The sequence below is a fragment of the Setaria viridis genome, chromosome 4 (assembly GCF_005286985.2).
Source record: "Setaria viridis chromosome 4, Setaria_viridis_v4.0, whole genome shotgun sequence".
Lineage (NCBI taxonomy): Eukaryota > Viridiplantae > Streptophyta > Magnoliopsida > Poales > Poaceae > Setaria > Setaria viridis.
The window spans coordinates 15,496,473-15,515,687 of NC_048266.2; the positions used below are offsets into that span (position 1 = coordinate 15,496,473).

Below are 19,215 nucleotides of genomic sequence, written 5' to 3' on the forward strand. Positions count from 1 at the left end.
AGATCTTTATCTCGTGTACGCGTACTAGCACTGTTGCTACAGAGATCTTTGTCTCGCATCTTAGCGTTTAGGCATGACAGAAGATCCGAGGCCATCATGAATTAAGGCGTGTTCTACTCAAGGATATTCGTGAGTGCTATGATAAGACATTTAAAATAAGTAGTCGGCATTGCGATAAAAAGAGAGCGCAATTGCACTTAAAGTAGTCATTGAGACTTTTCTACCTTTTGGCGAGAAGAGTGCGTGTTGCCGCGCATAGGATTTGTGCCTCCTTAGGGTGTAGCCGCTGCGAGCCTCCAGCACTCAGTGCACCAAACTCGTGGCATAGCCTCCTAATTCGGTTTACTAAGCCCGTGGCAAAACTTCCAGAACTCAGTGCACCAAACCCGTGGTGATAACCTCCGTAATTTGGTGTACTAAGCCCATGGCTGTTGGTCAACATGCCCTAGGAATAATTGGCAAAGTGTAGTTTTGGAGGGCAATTCCCGTTGAGAGGCGTATACAAATGAGTAGTCGGCGCATTGCCCTACATGCAAAAAACAAGTTGAAAAATTTATATAAAATAATTAAAAAAGTGACTTAGCTGGATTCGTAGACAATTGTCAACGAAGCTATGTCGATTGTTGACGAAGCCAACTAGTCGGAGTCGATTCCGACTAGTTGTTGATCACGTGGAACCCACCCTCGACTAGTTTTCTAGTCGAGACAAGTAGTCGAAATAGACCGTCCTCAATTAGTTTTTTAGTCGAGATGAGTAGTCAAAGTAATCGTCGGCGACCTGATTATTTGCCTTAATCTGCACGTGACTTGGTCGACAAGCCCTATGCAGCAGCCTACGGCAGAAACCGACTCAATCTTGAATTGGAACGTGGAGCACACCAATTCTGTCTCGACGTAGATTTGTCTGCTCGGAACTCCAACTCAGCGACTTGCTTCTTGTCGAGTACATTTATCTTGATGATGAGGTCCTTCAAGCTTGCCCAATGATCTCAACGATCACCCCTACCTGGCATGCCAGATGTCGGTGTTTTATACCCGGCAACCTGCCTTGAGATAGTAGATTGGTTGGTGGGGGATCGCCGGACCTGGAACTCGAAGGTAAAAGCGAGGACACAATACACAGATTTATACAGGTTTGGGCGCCAGAGTAGTGTAATACCCTACGTCCTGTTTGGGGTGTTGTATATTGCACCCTACGCTTGAGTGTTGTTTGGTGTTGAGGATTTGGTCATCTGTTGTAGTTCTATGATATTTTTGTCTACTGATCTAGGGACCCCTGCCCTCCTTTATATACTCTAGGGGGCGGGATTACTAGTCGATTATAAGGAGGAGTCCTAGTAGGATTACAAGTTATGAGTCCTAGTAGGATTATAGGGAATCCTAGTAGGAGTCCGTCTTCTTCCTTCCTTGCGGGTATTGGGGATCTATCCCCGACAGTGGGGGATGACGGCGCTTGTGTTCGGAGATCGAACAGTGGCGGCGATGCTAGGGCTAAAGTGTGGAAGTTGGAAAGGCAAATGACAAGGGTAAAACTGATGGGATTAATTCCTCTGTTATTTATCACAGTGGCACGGTAACAAGGACACAAATGAATGAATTTTGATTTAAAGGATCCCGAAATTTCGAACACCTAATTGGCGGTTACCTTTATTTTAGGAGGAGATAAGATCTCCTTCCAGAGATGGTCACATTGATCAAAGGTTGACCCATATACCCACCAAACTAGTTAGCTAAACACTCGGGGGCTGTGTGCCACATGTCCATCGATAAAAAAAAATTCTCTACGTTTCAAGGGGAAAGTGATTCAAATTACAGATTGACCCTCAGCCTGATTCTTCGATTCAACCTAAGGCTTGGGGGCTACTCCATATGTAGTGCGACTTTCTTTGGACTTCCATATAAATTTCAATATTGAAGGATATGAGACTAAGTTAAATGAGGCTTGAGCACATTCTAGCCGTGTGGCAGTTTTTTGGTACCTTTGAAGATTTGACCAGATGAAGTACTTGAAGAGCACCAAAACTAGTCGGTGAAGTCTGCAAAAGTACTCGGAACTGCTGCATTTGACTAAAAACTACTCGGAGGCTTGTCGTACATACATATATGGGCCCACAAGAAGGTTTGGACAGTCCTAAATATGGGGCTGGACACTGAGACACATCTGACATGGAGACCATGGCGCAGAACGATATAGTCTACATGAAACAACAGGAACTGATTGAGGATTAGGAAAGTACTTGTTGTAATAAGAGTAGAACTCCTCTAGTCGTATGCACTTGTATTCTTGTAACCAACCGACCTGTAACCCTACCCCAATAATATAAGGCGAGACAAGGACCCCTTCAAAGCAATTCAATCCAACTAACACACAAGACGTTAGGTATTACGCAATCTAGTGGTCCGAATCTGTCTAAATCATGTGTCTCTGTTTATCTTCGAGTTCTTGATCTCGACAAGCCTCACTAGCCAAAACACTACCTCGGGTACCCCTCGGTAAGTTGCCAGGTTTAAACACCGATAGTGTCATTGTTGTAGCTTCGCCGGCTCGGTGTCATCCTCGTGGCTCATCGTCGCTGACAGCGCTTTGGCGTGCGGTAGCCGCAGACCACGCCGCCGCTGCTGGCCGCCTGCCTGCGCGCGCCCGTCGCGAGAGTATGCCACCATAGTCGCCCAAGGCCCTGTACCCTAACGCTGAGGCCCCAGGACCGTCACTACCGCAGGCCGTCCCACACGCGACTGACGCTGTGACCGCCGCTACGCGCGGGCCCGAGACGCCACCGTCGCTGTGCCCAACCCCGCAGCACAGAGCAGCAGCATCAACGCCCGCCGTTCGTTGCCACCTAGCTGGTGTAGGGGCGACACACCGCCCGCACGCAGCGTGCGTCGGAGTCCGACAGCAACGGCATGAGGTGCTGGGGAGCCGTGCCGCCGCCGCGGCGCGTGGCCACCCGCCGGGGTCAGTAGCCCGCAGATTCGGTTAGCCCACACCTGGATCCAGTCGCCCCCACCGTGGATCTAGCCGAACCCCAGCTCGCCGGCCATAGCCACCACATTGGAGCAAAAAGAGAAGAGGGTAAGAAGGAAGAGGTTGGCAGATGGGTAAAAAAGACAGGAATAGAGAAAGATGGCCCCGCCACCGCCCTCCTCGCTACTCGTCGAACTTCCGGCGTACAGCTCCAGTAGCGGCAGAGGCTGGGAGAGACGACGGTGGGTCCACACGAGTCGCTCAGATCGGGCGACACGGGCCCTGATCTGTAAAAGAATAAAATAAAAATTCTTCCATGATACTTTTCTTTTGTTCTAAAGGTCAATGAAGAAAAAAAGTTTCCAAAGGAATCGAAATATCAAACCATACAAAATGTTACTATAGTTTTTTTCTTTGATACAATCTTGGTATTAATATTCTTATTACCAACCATGAATAAATGGTTTCCAAACTAATCGTCCAAGTTACTCGTCCTATTTAAAAGCACCTACATAATATACGCGTGAAGCATAGCAAAAAGCCTAGCTAAACTTGGTCAAACAGTCTACGCAGGTCGACCCGTTTCCCAAAACCGCTCATCCAAATTACTCTCGTGCCCATTCCTCCTATCCTCCTCTAGATTCCACGTTAGGGGCAAACCAGTCATTTCCTGTCCTCCTGTTTCCCGGAATCATTCCCCGAATACGATACCGGCAAAGCCAACGCCCCCCCACAACAGGCGACGCGACGAGGCACGAGGGCGAGGGAGGGAGCGGAGGAAGGCGCCACCGGTTTCAAGCAAGTCCTAGCCCTAGGCGACCCCTCGGTGAAGGATTCGATCGGTGGTGAAGCCCGAGGTGCTTCCCCTGTTGCTCTCCTCGGCGGGCTGTGCCGCGCGGACCCGGGTTGATCCGATCGACTCGGCCCGGCTCGGCCCCGCCATGTCGACGAATAGGTAATTTGCTCTTTCGCTTTGGTTGAATTCGATTCCCTTTCTCAGCTGCGCGCGGGTCCAGGCTCGATCCATGTTTGCGTGCGTGAAGTCGCGTCGGGTGTTTCAATGAGGGCGGTGGTGAGAGCTAGATTGAGGCGGATTGGGCTTCGTCTGGACGTAGGAGGGTTGGATGTCGGAGCTGAGAAAAATTCGTGTCTACTGTCTAGTTAGGAATTTGGATTTGGGATTGAGTTGGAGGCCAGCTCAAGCTGACCCACTGCTTGTCTATGGTAGTATGCTCATATGTAGGTACCTGAGTGATGTAGTCTTGTTGCAATGCCAGATTTTAGCTGTTGGAGAGTCCTGTGCTTTGTGAATCAGATGGGAGTTCGATCTAGGTTGAATCGTCATGGACATTTGGTTGTGCGTGGATTGGTTTGGGCTTTCTGCGCTGACAATTGCCTTATAGGGAAAGACTCAAGGTGGTCTGCATATGTTCTGCGATCATTTTTTGTTTGTGAATCGAGTGTTGGTGTTCATTTGTGCCCTGTTGCCTATTCTTTGTACTAAATACATATGGTATGGGTGGTCCGAGACGTTATGGGTGGTTCCATAGATTGTTTTAGATTAATTATGGCACATGTGTTGTTTATTTGGCTAGCAACATGTGGGGCGAGTTATGTGGATCTCCCAATGATAAGTGAAAATTTGGTTAGCATGGCTGCATTCTAAACAAAACAAATGGAAAGTAAGGGTGTTTAATTGTTTATGTATCTGATGAAACAATGAACTTCTCATTTTGTGAATATTTTTAAAGTGGTTAGCAAGAGAAATAGCATTAAAACGAAATTCTGTTGGAACCAGTATTATGTTTGTATAAGTAGAACATACTGTGATGATAATTTAATCCTCTACCATGCATTCATACTCTGTATCTAGTTTGTAAGAGTATTCTCCCAAAACCGAGTCTGTTGTCCTGGTATAGCGAGAGCTTATTGCTGTTATCCATAGAAAATAATCATAAATATGTGAGGCGCTAAGTAAATATAGAATGTTTCACCTTGCCAGCATTCGTCATGACCAAAACTGGGGCATGACTGGAATCAGGGAGAATGAAGGTGTTTTTCTTACTGAACAGCAGGGGAGGCCCCTACTGGATTATATATATATATATATATATATATATATATATATATATATATATATTATCAGAGCAAATTCTTCTTTGAACACCATCTTCCATCTATCAAGAGAGGGATCCCCCATCAAAAACAATCCTATTTCTATGCAGCCAAGTACACCAGCAGGCAACAATAGTGATTTCTCTAAAGACTTTAGACCCAATCCAGACTTGGAACACCATCTTCCATCTATCGAGCATTGATGATCATATCAGATGTAAGTAGTGACAAGTCCCAGGTTATTCCAATCCAGCGCCAGCATTGCACACAGAAGGGACAGGTGAAGAAGATGTGAAATAAGGTCTCTTCCAATCCCATCGAGCACAAGACAGAGGAGCAATCATCCAGGACCATATGTTTACGGCACAAAAGGTTGCGAGTATTCAGACGGTCTCTAAGAAGCAGCCAAAAAAAGAATCTGTGCTTGCCTTGAACACAGTCTCCACATCCATTTGAAAAACGGTGAGACAGGGAAATTTCCCTTGAGCGCAGCATAGGCCATCTTAGAAGAGAATGTATCATTCCCTCAAATATATGTCCATGCATCCAAACCACCTTGGTGGACATTGATTTCCAGAACCCTAAGGCTAAGTTCCTGAAGCTGTACTGATGCTATGGCAGAGAGAGGTGTGTAGAAATTTTTATAAGCATCCTGAGAATGAAGGTGTTCGGTTTGTTACTGGTTTGGTACAAGAGTTAAGTAGTATTTTTTTTGAGGTCCTAGGTAATTTATCAATTATCTTGTTTTTGAATTTACATTATTTCTACTCCACTAGCAAAAGTAACATAATTTTGATCGAAATTTTTTTGCACCCTCAAATATGTACACGTGTTGGCAAGAAAGGAATGGAGGTGCCAAACTTTGTAGTATTCCAAACAATAGCCAAATTTCAAATGCATTAACAGAAAAAGTTAGCAAGGCTAGCCAGGATGTGAACCAAACACATCTGTACAATTCCTTCAGATTGTTTGCTTAAATTGTCTAAGTATGAATCCTTTAGAGACTTGCATTTTTCATCTTGTTTACTTGGTAAACGGTATTTTGCACTGATATCAGTGAAATTATTTCTGTCATAGATGAAACCAACAATATTTTGCTCATTGTTCCAGGGTTCTTTGCAAGTTCTTCATGCATGGAGCTTGCTTGAAAGGAGAGTACTGTGAGTTCTCCCACGACTGGAAAGACCAAGCGAATAACGTAATGCATTGACAGCTGTTACATGCATTTTTAGTCTTATATCTGGAGCTACAGTTCATATCCTTTGGGGTTTCTTACTGTGATAGTTTCGTACTCAGGTTTGCACATTCTACCAGAAAGGTGCATGCTCATATGGTAGCCGTTGCAGATATGACCATGTCAAAGTTTCTCGTAACCCTACAGTGCCGCCGCCACCACCATCGTCAAGTACTGCAAGACTTGCATCTACATCTCGTCAACTTTTAAGTTCCAGTCATCTTCCTCACACAGGACACCAAACAGATTCAAGCAACCAAAGAAATCAGATATCTGTGGATATGCTGGCACATTCTACCAGTAAGCCTGCATGGAGTAATGATTTTCAACATGTTGTTTCAGAGGATGAAATTGACTGGTCCTCTAACCAAACTTTGCAAAACCAGACAAAATTGAAACCTTCTGATCTGCCTATTTGTTCGTTTGCTGCTGCTGGTAATTGTCCTTATGGGGAAGGGTGCCCTCAAATGCATGGAGATCTTTGCACAACCTGTGGAAAGATGTGCTTGCATCCTTATCGTTCTGATGAGAGGGAGGAGCATATCAAGTTATGTGCGAAAAATCACAAACGCCTTGAAGCTCTGAAACGCAGCCAAGAGATAGAATGCAGTGTCTGTTTGGATCGTGTGCTATCAAAGCCTACTGCTGCTGAAAGAAAGTTTGGACTGCTATCTGAATGTGATCATCCTTTCTGTATCGCATGCATTAGAAATTGGCGTAGCAATTCTCCTGCCTCTGGTATGGATGTGAACTCAGCACTGAGGGCTTGTCCAATATGTCGCAAACTTTCGTACTATGTCATTCCAAGTGTTCTTTGGTACTTCTCGAAGGAAGAGAAAGAGGAAATCACTGAAAGCTACAAATCCAAGCTCAAGTAAGATTTATGTTCCCCATCTTTAGTCACTCTTGTGGCATGCCCCTAATTTTATCTGTGTCATATTAATCAAAACTAGAAAAATGTGTCAAATATTTCAAGTATTCATACCTTAACTCAGTTGATTGAGCTGTAGCTGTAAGATACTACAAGATAGTGTCCAACATATGTTTCGTGAGAAGCAATTTATGTGAATACTAGTTCACCTTATTACTTAACTTATTTCTTAGTATCTAATGTAGAATATAATGTTGCAGGTCTATTGATTGCAAGTACTTCGATTTTGGGACTGGCTCATGCCCCTTTGGTACAAGTTGTTTCTACAGGGTAAGGAATAGTATCTTTTACGTGCTATGAATGTTTGAACTGAATGCAGCTGATATGTAATCAAATTTCTTTGTGGCTATCCAGAGAGTTGTAGAGCTCAGTACCAGTCTACCAGAAAGATTCCTTGCTACCTATGTGCAGTAACTTAGTAATGTACAGAACTCTAGCTAAAGCTGGTGCCCAACTTTCATGTTTGCTATGATCTTCTGAACAGTTTTAACATTGTGATATAAGTAATTGTATGATCTATTATCCTCGAGTCCTTAAACCAGCTGGGTTTTGCATTTTTTTCCTGGTAGGAGGCACCTGACTTGGGGTGTCTGGAACCTTGGTTACTCCTTTTTATTGATTTCCTTCATTAAGCTACCTGAGCACCCTAGAATAGTGATGGGCAGACAAGGTATTGGATCAAATGAATTCATACACCTCTGACTTATATGGGTGGCTGAAATCACACTGGCTTGTCCAAAATGTAATGCGTTATCTACATTACAGCTTACTGAAGGTTTTTTTTTTCAATATATTATATCAGTGACCCTTGGATGGATTCTGACAACAGTGAGCCAAATTTTGGCTTAAGTTATCTGTTCATCATCATCATTTCTGTGAGATATTTTGAGTTATGACTCATGCATCATGTTCTCAACAATTGTAGTCTTAAAAATGGTCCAAGTTTACTGGCAATATAAAAAATTCTCATACATGGAGTGGTGAAACTTAAATAGTTCGCAGATAAAAGATTCATTTGTATGAGACAATTCTTAATTCTTTTTGGTGTGAATAGCGTGTATTGTGCTCCCTGATAGATTTTCTGGGCAGCTGTTTTAAGGTGCAGGGAACTTGAGTTTTTTATGATTATTTCCCTGTGTGACTCACCTTGATTTATGTTAAACTGTGATGTTACCTGCTCAGTAAAACCCATCATTTTCATTCAACGTTGAACTAACTCTTGTAGCCTCCATGTTTTGCAGCATGCCTACAGAGATGGACGCTTGGAAGAGGTTGTACTGCGGCATCTTGATGCTGATGACGGAAGTACAGTAATTGCAAAAAATATCAGGTATATGTTCTCTATCAAGTTTCTATGCACACTTGTATTTTTTGCCCTCATCTTAGCCTCTCTCACCTTCATGTTTGTCTTCCAGGTTGTCGGACTTCCTCAGTCGGATGCATCTTTAGGGACCACCAGCTGTATATATATCTAATGTAAGAATATGCAAAATCTGTGTTTAGTACCCAGTTCACATTAATATTCTAGTTCTAGACAAATAATCCATTATGCAATACATGCCTAGAAATGCCATTTTATCTTCTGATGTAGAAATTTTGCAGTAGTTATGTGTCACCATTGAACAATTCGAATTGGATATAGGTGTACAAGGGGACTTCTGCAATCATTTTCTTTTCTCTATTCATCAATATATGAATCGTCTTGCACTTATTTTCCTTTTTGTCTCGGTTTTTCATTCTTTTATTTCAGTGTTTTATTCTTGCAAAAATCATTTTCTTCATTATTTGACCAAGTGAACTGAAACATTTGCGAACCAGGCATTCTGGGATATCATTATCCACCAATTATTTGCAATATTTGAAGAGCAGTTTAACTTGAGGCATCTTCGGAAACCACAGCTTTCTCTCCATTTAGTGGTGGTTGCTTTGTCGCCAGTTGAACAAAGGCAATCCTTGCGCACTAAAGATTTGCTGTTCCTTTATCTTTTCAAGGCCATGCATAAATTCACTTTCTTAATCTTTTATGTTAGCCACGTGCCTGATATTGAAGTTTTGAACACTCACTTTAATGCAGAAATTTTGAAGTTCTCCTGGTCCGGCTAGACACCTGGATGACTTCTTGAAAGAAGCACAGTTGACCTAAGGGCAATGGGGAAAAAAGTCCCATAAGAATTGTGCTGGAATGTTGAAGTAAAATAATTTATAAAATTCACTGTATGCGGCTCATGTGTTGATTGCTGGTCTTCTGGGCTACCAATGATTCAGTAGAACATTTCCTGGCCGTCCAGTAACAGGGCAGGTTTGTAAAATACTTCGTTCTACCTTGGTGCTCTTATCTTGTTAAATGTCCTGCACCAACTAGTCAACTGAGGTCATTTGGTTGTAATACTTATTATACAAGGGGGAAAAAGAGCAAACGAAACACAGAATGGTCGTTGTCCTGCAGCAGGCTCGAAGGTGACTCGTACTTCCCAGCTGGAAGTGCCTTGCGACAGGTCAATTGAGGTTATTTGGACATACTTCTTAAAATGTATGAGAATAACAAATGAACACATGATCACTATACTGCACTGGTTGTGCAAAGTACTCCAGTAAACTGTAGACAAGCCGTTGACCGCTTATGCCTGAGAATAGCAACATCTCTGGAGCTCAAATGCTGTTTCTGATTTGCGGCAGCATCCGTTCGTAATTAAACAGCGCTCATGCGCTGCAATTGATTTGTGGTGTTGGCGCCCTATGCATAAACTTGCAAGCCATTCTTCAAGACATTTTGCTTTTATTTCTATTTCAACGGTCTTTTGCAATAATCAAGTTGATAGATGCTCGGTGCCTGGGTGGACTGAGAGGGTAGCTACTCAAACCCAGAGTAGAGAGGCATCCAAATTCACCCTACCAGCCCCTTCTACGGGTGACTAAGGAGACCCTTATTTTACATTTGTGGCCGTTTTCCCCTCCACGGCATGGCAGCATGCGCCACCACTTGGACTGATGCCTCCGCATCTTGTACTAGCTAGCGCCCGTCACCTCCCTACCCGTCCTTCCTCACCAGATCCCGAGCGGGAGGGCCACCTTCTAAACCGCTAGTGCCATCTTCCCAAGGTTCGAGCGCGAGGAGTGCCAGATGCTTATAATAAAACATATTGCAGAAATAAGGCATCGACGATTACGTACCGGAACATTGCCGTTCTTTTTAATAGGGTGTCGATTAATGAAAATGGGGCAATGTTTTGAAGATGGTGACCTTAACGTGTGGGTTTCTCATGCAAGTGCGCAACTAGGCAAATGCCTGGTGTTTTTAATTTAAAGTTATATATTAGCTAGCATAGCAAACGGAACAGTCACAAGAACTGAGTGTAGCTCAATTATTTAGATTTCTCGGCCTGTTTGTCTCATCGGAAATGGATGGAGTTTAAATGGATGGAATTAGAAACACATTCCGCTAAACTTATTTGGCAATTCATGGCAATTGGAAAAGGAGATTCTACACCTTTCCACCTCCTAAAATATTGGTCTAGGTCAAATTCACGGCCTGACGAGAGGAGCTACGTGTGGCTAGAACACAACGGTTAATAAAAAGGGATGAGATAAAGCTTTGTGCTTGTTTAGTGAGACCATGGATCCAAGGGACACGGGGTGCCTTGATCAAACCGGCTTTGAGCCAATGCTCCAGAAGGTACTTATGTGTGTTTCTTTGTGTGTGTGTGTGAAGTTGGGTTTGAACAGGGTCAGCTAGGTTTGGCGGGACCTTGGGGTGTCGGTTGAACCTGGGCCGATCCCATTTCTCCCCAGATTTGGTCCATTTGTTACTTGCATCGAATAGCCACCAAAACTCATGGAACTTTATTATTTTAGATAAAATATGCATGAATCATATTATATACTCCTTTCGTTAACAACCGGTGAATAATAGAGAAACTATCAATCCAGTTATGTAACCAAAAGGGGGGAATCATTAACGCTGCCCACCTGAATCAATATTGAGGTGTCAAAGATGGTCTTTGCAATTGATGTTGAAGTGGAACCCAACCCAAGTTGTTTGTGATCTGTTCGCACTAACCAGCAGCACCGCATTCTCAACACCAACCCTAAAATGTTGAGGTTGGATATACCAAGGCCCCCAAGATCAAGTTGCATTGACCCAAGCATGGTGTAGCGCCAGCGGAAGCTGCCTCAAAGCCACACCACAAGAAACCCTAAAAAATCGAGGTGTCACCTAGAGGGGGGCGGGGTGGTTTGTGAATAAGTGAATCCTACGATTAACAAAAACTTGAACCCACTACCAGTTCAAAATTGGTCAGGCTGGTTTTCTACAGGAAAGCTCAACAACTTGTGCACAAGCCTCTCTACAAAGTTCTAGGACAAACAAACTTGAAGATATTCTTCTACACATGATTTCTAGCAGGTTTAATGAGTCCCTAAACATAGAATAAGCACACCCAAGTAGAATGAAGTGGAAGTACAAATATATGCTAGAACTGAACAAGTGAGGCAAACTGAATCAGATATACCTTGTAGCATTTGACCCGTTGGTATTTGGGTATCGTTATTTATTTTATCCTAGAGGAAGGCGATAGTCAAAAGAGTTATTATATTCATAAATGTATCATAATTGAGCAACCAAGGTACAAACAGGGGTAAGAGATAATATGGAGGTAGTGTGACACACAAGAGAATCAAACTCAAATAAATAAGACTAGGGAGAAAGACACATGAGGAAACTCTAGGTTCATATGTACTTCCTATATACTACACAGATCATACACATACATATACAAGATACACATCTAGTACTTAGTTCTAAGCACCCAGGCACTACCGAGGGGCCGTCCCCTACTGGTCTGCCAGCAGTTATGGAAATTTAAGAACTCTTACACGTGGAGGATTATGAAGGATGAACATGGGTTGTCACCACCTGCTGCCTTCCTCTGCATTCCATGGGGCACACACGCATCCAAAGATACCCATTTAACCCCGTGCTTACATTCAAAGAATACTACAAACCAGCCCCCCATGGACTCCCACCCTTCGGATGGATGAGTTAAGGTTGGAGCAACCATAAAGATCATTAGAACCGATGTTGTGGCATAGATCGACTAGACTAAACATGCTTTTGCATACGAAATGAATACAAACTATGGTAAGGACCTATGACTATAAACACAGTATAAGAGCCAAGCATAACACTATATAAGAAAAATAATTTCATTGATAAGCATAAAGTCAAATAAGTTAGGAGATACAAAAGCCATACCCTTAGCTTCCAAGAGGACTTGGGAATCAAAGTAGAGCTACTCTAGCTAACTCTACTAGCTTAGAAACTAAATGAGGGAGAGAGTGATTCTTTATGGTGTGTGTTGGAATGGAGGTCACACCCCTCTATTTATAGGTGCTAGGAGGCGGTTCTGAGGCGACATCTATAGGGAATTAGTCACCACCAACATCTGGAAGGTGGTTGAGGGTGACACATGGTGGCTAGAGACATGCTGAGCCCGTGGCGGTTTGGCTGACCCCCTGTGCCCGCCCTCGTAACTGCCTTTGGAAGGATGGCTGCTAGGTGGGTCCCTAAGGTGGTGCCTGGTGTTCCCCATGAAGTTGAGGCAGCTTGGCCCTAGTTGTGGGTCCCTCAATCCATGTGCTTTCCTCTGATTGGTTGGAGTTGTGTTTCTTTGCCACCTATGGTGTGTTTTCTCCTCCTTTTGTGTATAACTTACCCGCAATCAAATAATCTCCAAGTACAAGTGGAACTACATTATTTAAAATAAATATGCATGTTAAGAAATGCTAGTTCTCCTTTATTTTCTAGCATAGTTGATGGTCATTTTTGGTACTTAACAACCATCAACGTACACAACTTAGGTAGTATACGATTCTCATCAATGTTGAAATGTAAGCTAGAGAGGAAAGCATGCATCTCTTGTTAGAATTTCTTAGCACGACTAGGCGTAACTGGCCCTTCACAATCTTGGGTGTGCATATCCGATACTTTTTTTTGTGTAACCAATATTGCACTTATTTCTTGAGATGTAATTGGTGACATAACGTTGCTGCAGGCATAATCAATGTAACCGATGCATGATATGAACCCGCTAGGGTTTGTTCTTGATCTTTCGATGAGAGAAGGTGGATAACTCAATTTGGGGATGGAGACGACATTCATGGCCCGACTACAACCATCCAAGGATGCTGCGCCTTAGCAAATGATACACCACCTCCAATGGTCGTCGCAATCTTGTGGTGCACGATCAACCAAACCACTAGGGTAATTCCTGCAAGCAATCGAGTAACAAGAAAGAACAAGAAACTCAATTGCAAATATAGAACTGAAAACCAATCTGAAATAACCAAGTTGGGGTTCTAAATCGAGTAGAATGGATGTTTAGTCGACACACGCTTCTATAAGGAAGTAGCAATGGCTAAACTTTTAAGAAAACAAAAATCAATCTGTTTGTGGTGGCTCTAATTCTTATTAATACCTAGGAGGATGACTGGGGGGTCCTTGTGTCATGCTCCAACCCTAGGACACTCCTTATTGGACCCGACTTGATACAAGGCCCATCGAGCCAAAATAAGGCGACGCAACACCATTGATAGAAAAACCTGTCAGTAGTAATTTGATCATTGCAGCCGTCTCAGGAAAGATATAGATATGAGTCTAGATCCATATGAAAATAGACTTCATAAGGATTCCAAAGAGTACTTGAACACCCAAAACAGAGTCCGGATGAGTTTGTGGCGGCCGTCGCAAGTTGGCAAAGTGCTACAGTTTGAATCCAGCCCCAAAACATGTTGGATTTGATTTCTTTCTTTCCTTGAGCCAAAAGTGATGTGGTGGCCTGGTGGAGGACGATTGGGAATACTTGGACTTAGCCTCCAATCAACTTCTTTGGTCCTACATGCCTTCCATGTATATTTAACACTCTTTTTGATCCACATATATATTTCTGAAAATGACAATGAGCACACATCATGGTGAAGCATCAATTCATCAAATGTATCAATTACAATCTTGATAAAGAATTGTTTCACCTTTGAATCAAAATCTACCAATATGGTTGTATCCGAGCAGGTGATGTCCTCATCATTCTACCTTTCTTGGCTGCAAGTCGTCCTCGACTTGCTCCAATGGCATTCAAAGGTACTTGCGTTGATGATGGAACATGGAGCGATGGCTATGCTGCATTGCCACAACCAGAAATACTTCCCTTCTTCAGGCTCACCTTGTTGCATATGGGAAAAGCTAGGAAAACTTTGCAAGACATTATTAGTGTTAGTGCAGCTCCCTATTTTATCATGGTATTGTAACCCAAAAGGATATTTTAGATTAGAGCAAATATAAACTTTATGCACCAAATATTCTCCTTTGCTTTCATATTTGTCAATTGCATGAAGCGAACAATAATTAAAACTTGGCAAGCTAGAATCAAATTTAAGTTTCTCTTGTAGACAATTTAGATTACACAGAATATCAAATTCAATGTAACCCAGAGTATTTAAAGAGGACAACAAATTGATGAAAAAGCTTATCTTCAGTACATTTGCATGGTTCTAGACCAAAAGTATTGCACTTATTCGCTACTTGTGACATAGGAGTAAAAGAATCATCAGCATACAAATTCTCTTTATCACAAGGAACAACAAGTAATTCATTTTGTGATAAAGGAAAATTAGCAATGGGTTCCCCTATTTGTTGCTCTTCATAAGCATGCAGAGTGTACAAATTTTGGATATAATGGGTCACATCATTGTTGCAGGTATTCATAGATAAAATAATCTCCTTTCCAACATTAAGAGCAAGATAAAACAATTGACCAATATGGCTATAAGAATTTCTAATTAACAAGGTTCAAATTTCAGAATTGAGCCTTCTCATGAACCTACTCATAACATCTTCCATGTATTCATGTAATTCACCATACATGATACAATTTTAAAATCGTGGAAGTATTCTTTCACAGTCCTACTACCTTGCTTCAAGTTGTCTAATTTTACAAGCAAATAATTAGCATAATATGCAGGAATGAATGCATCTCTAAAAAAAAATTTTGAAGCCTTCCCAAGATTCTGGAACTTTGTTGTGTCTACAAATGTGTTATCATTCTAGCAAAGCATATTCAGTTAAAACATTAGAGGCAATATAAATCTTTTGTTTCTCGAATAGGTCATGCTCATCAAATTCATTATCTACTTTTAGCGTCCAATCAATGTAATATTTAGGATTAAACTTACTATCATATAACAACAAGTGTTGAATGACATTTTGAATATGAGGGTCTAGTCTCAACAGCTCAAAAATTTCCGTATAACCTGCCATGATTAGTAGAAAATAAGAAACACAAAAATAATATGTATCCCCCTATCAACTACTAGGATGTGTCGGTTGTAATTCTCTCAAACTCAACTTGTTTAAAACAAGCCCTTACAAGTTCTTACCAAGCCAAACAAGAGGTGGCGGTAACCAACAAGTCTACAATCGTGGAGTGAAGTGTATCAGTGCCGTAGCAACAAAAATCTATCAAGCTGTAGTCGAATTGTAGAGAAGTAGATGGGAAACACCATACACCCAAATGAGGGGGTTGACCACTATATATATGGCCAATATGGCTTGGAGTACAAGGAATACATCAAGTGTACAAGGAAAGGATATATACATCGTAATATACAGATACTTCCAAATACGAATATGTGGAGCTGTAGGTGGGTTTAAGCAAGGGAAAATACTAGCACCACGTTAATCACAAAAGCAAGCTAAGTAATCTGTTCAACGGTGGTATTGTGCTGGCCCTAGGATAAACCATGCTAGAGATGTGAGCCTAGGCACAAAGGTAGTCATAAAAAAGAGCAACTAGCACAGCACAAAGAAAAACAACAGATTCACAGATTCAGCCCCTTCTTTCTTCTCCTTCTCTTGTCTTTTTTTCTTCTTCTTTCTTTTTGTTTTTTTTGTAGGAGCCTAAATCTTTTGTTTTGTACTATGACAACCCAAACAATAAGGCTATTGCACATAGCCCCATCGAATTCAGATTTAACAACTCTTGTTAATACAGTAGATGCGAAAATCTCTTGGAATATTGTGGAGCGCTCCAAATGAATTTTTCTGCAAGGTTAGATCCGCTAGAAACAAGACAACTTCATCTTTATAGATTGTATTTAAACTCTAAAATCGGACATCATATGGATCTGTGGTGGCAAAAATGCAGCAAAGATGTATATTGTGATGGTGGATCTCGTGGTGACCAAAACGTGATAGAACTCAAAACTCTAAAGGAATAGACACTAAGACCAGCAACTCGACACAACCGATGCAACCAAAAACTCAAAAAGCTCTAACTAAGCAGTACTAGTAAAAGGCTCAAAGGGTCTTTAGGAATAAGGGAAACTAATCTAGTAATTTTTTTTGGCTTTTCTAGACTATAGGAAAATTAAAACAGCAAAAAACTGAAAGTCTTTCACCACTGAACCTTGCTCTCATTACCAACTGATAGGAACCTACTAGGTTGATTCCCAAACTTTCGATGAGAGAAGGTGGATAACTCAATTTGGGGATAGAGACGACGTTCACGGCCCGACTACAACCATCCAAGGATGTTGCGCCTTAGCAATCGATACACCACCTCCAATGGTCTTCACAATCTTGTGGTGCACGATCAACCAAACCACTAGGGTAATTCCTGCAAGCAATCGAGTAACAAGCAAGAACAAGTAACTCAATTGCAAATATGGAGATGAAAACCAATCTGAAATCACCAAGTTGGGGTTCTGAATCGAATAGAATGGATGGTCTAGTCGACACACGCTTCTACAAGGAAGTAGCAATGGCTAAACTTTTAACAAAACAAAAACCAAGCTGTTTGTGGTGGCTCTAATCCTTATTAATACCTAGGAGGATGACCGGGGGGGTCCTAGTGTCGTGCTCCAACCCTAGGACATGTCCTTATTGGACCCGACTTGATACAAGGCCCATCGGGCCAAAATAAGGTGATCTAGCACCTTTGACAGAAAAATCTCTTGGTAGTAATTTGATCATTACATCCGCCTCAGGAAAGATATGGACATCAATCGAAATTCATATGAAAATAGACTTCATAAGGATTCCAAAGAGTAATTGAACATCCAAAAAGGAGTCCGGATGAGGTTGTGGCAGTCGTCGCAAGTTGGCACAGTGCTGCAGTCCGAATTCAGCCCCAAAACATGTTGGATTTGATCTCTTTCTTTCCTTGGGCCAAAAGTGACGTGATGGCCTGGTGAAGGACATTGGTAATTCTTGGCCCCCAATCAAATTCTTTGGTCCTCCATGCCTTTCATGTATGTTTAACACTTTTTTGATCCATGTATGTGTTTCTGAAAATGACAATGATCACACATCATGGTGCTGCATCGATTCATCAAATGTATCAAATGTATCAAATATAATCTTCATAAAGAATTATTTCACCTTTGAATCAAAATTTGTCAAATGTGGTTGTATCCGAGCAGGTGATGTCCTCATCAAGGCACCTGGGTTACGTGCGTGGCTATGATGTCCTCATCAGTTTCCTAAACCGATTAAACCAAATTAGGTAGGTTTAGCGCACTTTTGGGTTTTTACTCAAGGCTATCTCATATAGGACAACTTTGAACACTTTTGGTGTTGTCATTCTTTAACGTTGCGTCCCTCTTGATAGTATGGTATACATATACTCAAGATTTAAATATGAGCATCATTTCATCCACTTGAGCTTGTTTGTCTTCATCCATGACATACTTGATAATTGTCAACTTGAGAGGTTTTAACATTGCATAATAGCCAAGAAAATCTATCTTAAGCTAGTGACTTAGGATTTTCCATTATATATGATCAAAGTTATATTCTCTTATCCATAAGTCGGTCCATCATATGATCCAACAAATACTTGATTAATTGCATTGCTTCATCCTTGAAGACTTGATTTGATACCTTGAAATACGCCAAGTACTAACCCCTTCACCCTAGTAAAGATTCCATGGACCAAGCAATCACTTGTCCTATCTTCGCTTTGTACCTTGGTGCCAATCCCTTGCTTGACTTCTTCACCCGATCTTGCCAATTTTAAGTTTATATTTTCTTTTACATCAACAATGAATACCCACTTGAAATCCATGTCTTCAAATTAAATACTTGATCTTTGATTCACATTTGAATAATCCATTAACTTGTTCACAAGCTTTCAGTTAATGAGTCCAAAGATACCACATACAACCTTGTCTTCTTGATCGTTGATACTATCTTGTCCTTTCATCTTCATTTTAACTTCTACAAGTCAAAACCTTTGACTTAGAGATCAAAGCTAGCACATAAAACCATGTTTGTTGCTCTGCATACTAGCTTGCCATTTCTTTTACATAAGTCATTTCGATCAATTTTTGCATCCCATTTTGCCAACAAGCCTCCATATTGTTTAAAGGCCAACTCATGCATATATCAACACAATCTACTGATTTAATAAAAAATTTTATGAAGTCACAATATAGTCATAAGAATAAATTCCTACTCAAAGCTTTTAGCAAACAAGTTATTCCTTGTCATTTATAATGTTATTCCCATGTGAATAATATTAATGTGAATCTATTTAGCAAACAAATTAATCTATTTCTTAATGTGATTCAGATGGGAATAATATTATAAGAATATTTCTTAATGTTTACAAATAAATTAATAAATAGCTTTTGAATTTCTTAGATATATCATGAGCTTCCCTTTAATATGCATATCATGAGCTCCCACGTAATATGTGCTTTAAAGAAAATTTCAAAGATTTGGGATCACATGCCAAATGCACATATGCAAGAATCCATGATAGCTATCGCTCTCTCAGGTGCAAACCTTAGTGGGAGGCTGTGTATGCTGGGACTCGGTAGTCACCGGTAGAAAAAGGGGGTACTCTTACTCTCTCTGGTGCAAACCCCAATGTAAAGAAGAAGAAATTATCACCATGTGCACTGTACGCAACTATA

General features: G+C 41.5%; 1 protein-coding gene across 2 annotated transcripts; it reads left to right on the plus strand.

The window, feature by feature from the left end:
• The first annotated feature begins 3,679 nt into the window (after positions 1-3,679).
• Positions 3,680-9,866, plus strand: LOC117853042 (E3 ubiquitin-protein ligase makorin). 2 transcript variants are annotated; one of them, XR_011898026.1, is made up of 8 exons: positions 3,680-3,920; positions 6,191-6,278; positions 6,377-7,188; positions 7,446-7,515; positions 8,487-8,575; positions 8,661-8,721; positions 9,064-9,191; positions 9,320-9,866. XR_011898026.1 is itself a non-coding variant. In XM_034735395.1 (7 exons), exons 1-6 carry the CDS (start codon positions 3,907-3,909, stop codon positions 8,692-8,694), a joined length of 1,107 nt encoding a protein of 368 aa, XP_034591286.1. In that variant the 5' UTR covers positions 3,680-3,906; the 3' UTR covers positions 8,695-8,721; positions 9,320-9,866. The 2 variants fall into 2 exon arrangements, 1 of the variants encoding a protein (XP_034591286.1); XM_034735395.1 differs by lacking the exon at positions 9,064-9,191.
• The last annotated feature ends 9,349 nt before the right edge of the window (positions 9,867-19,215 follow it).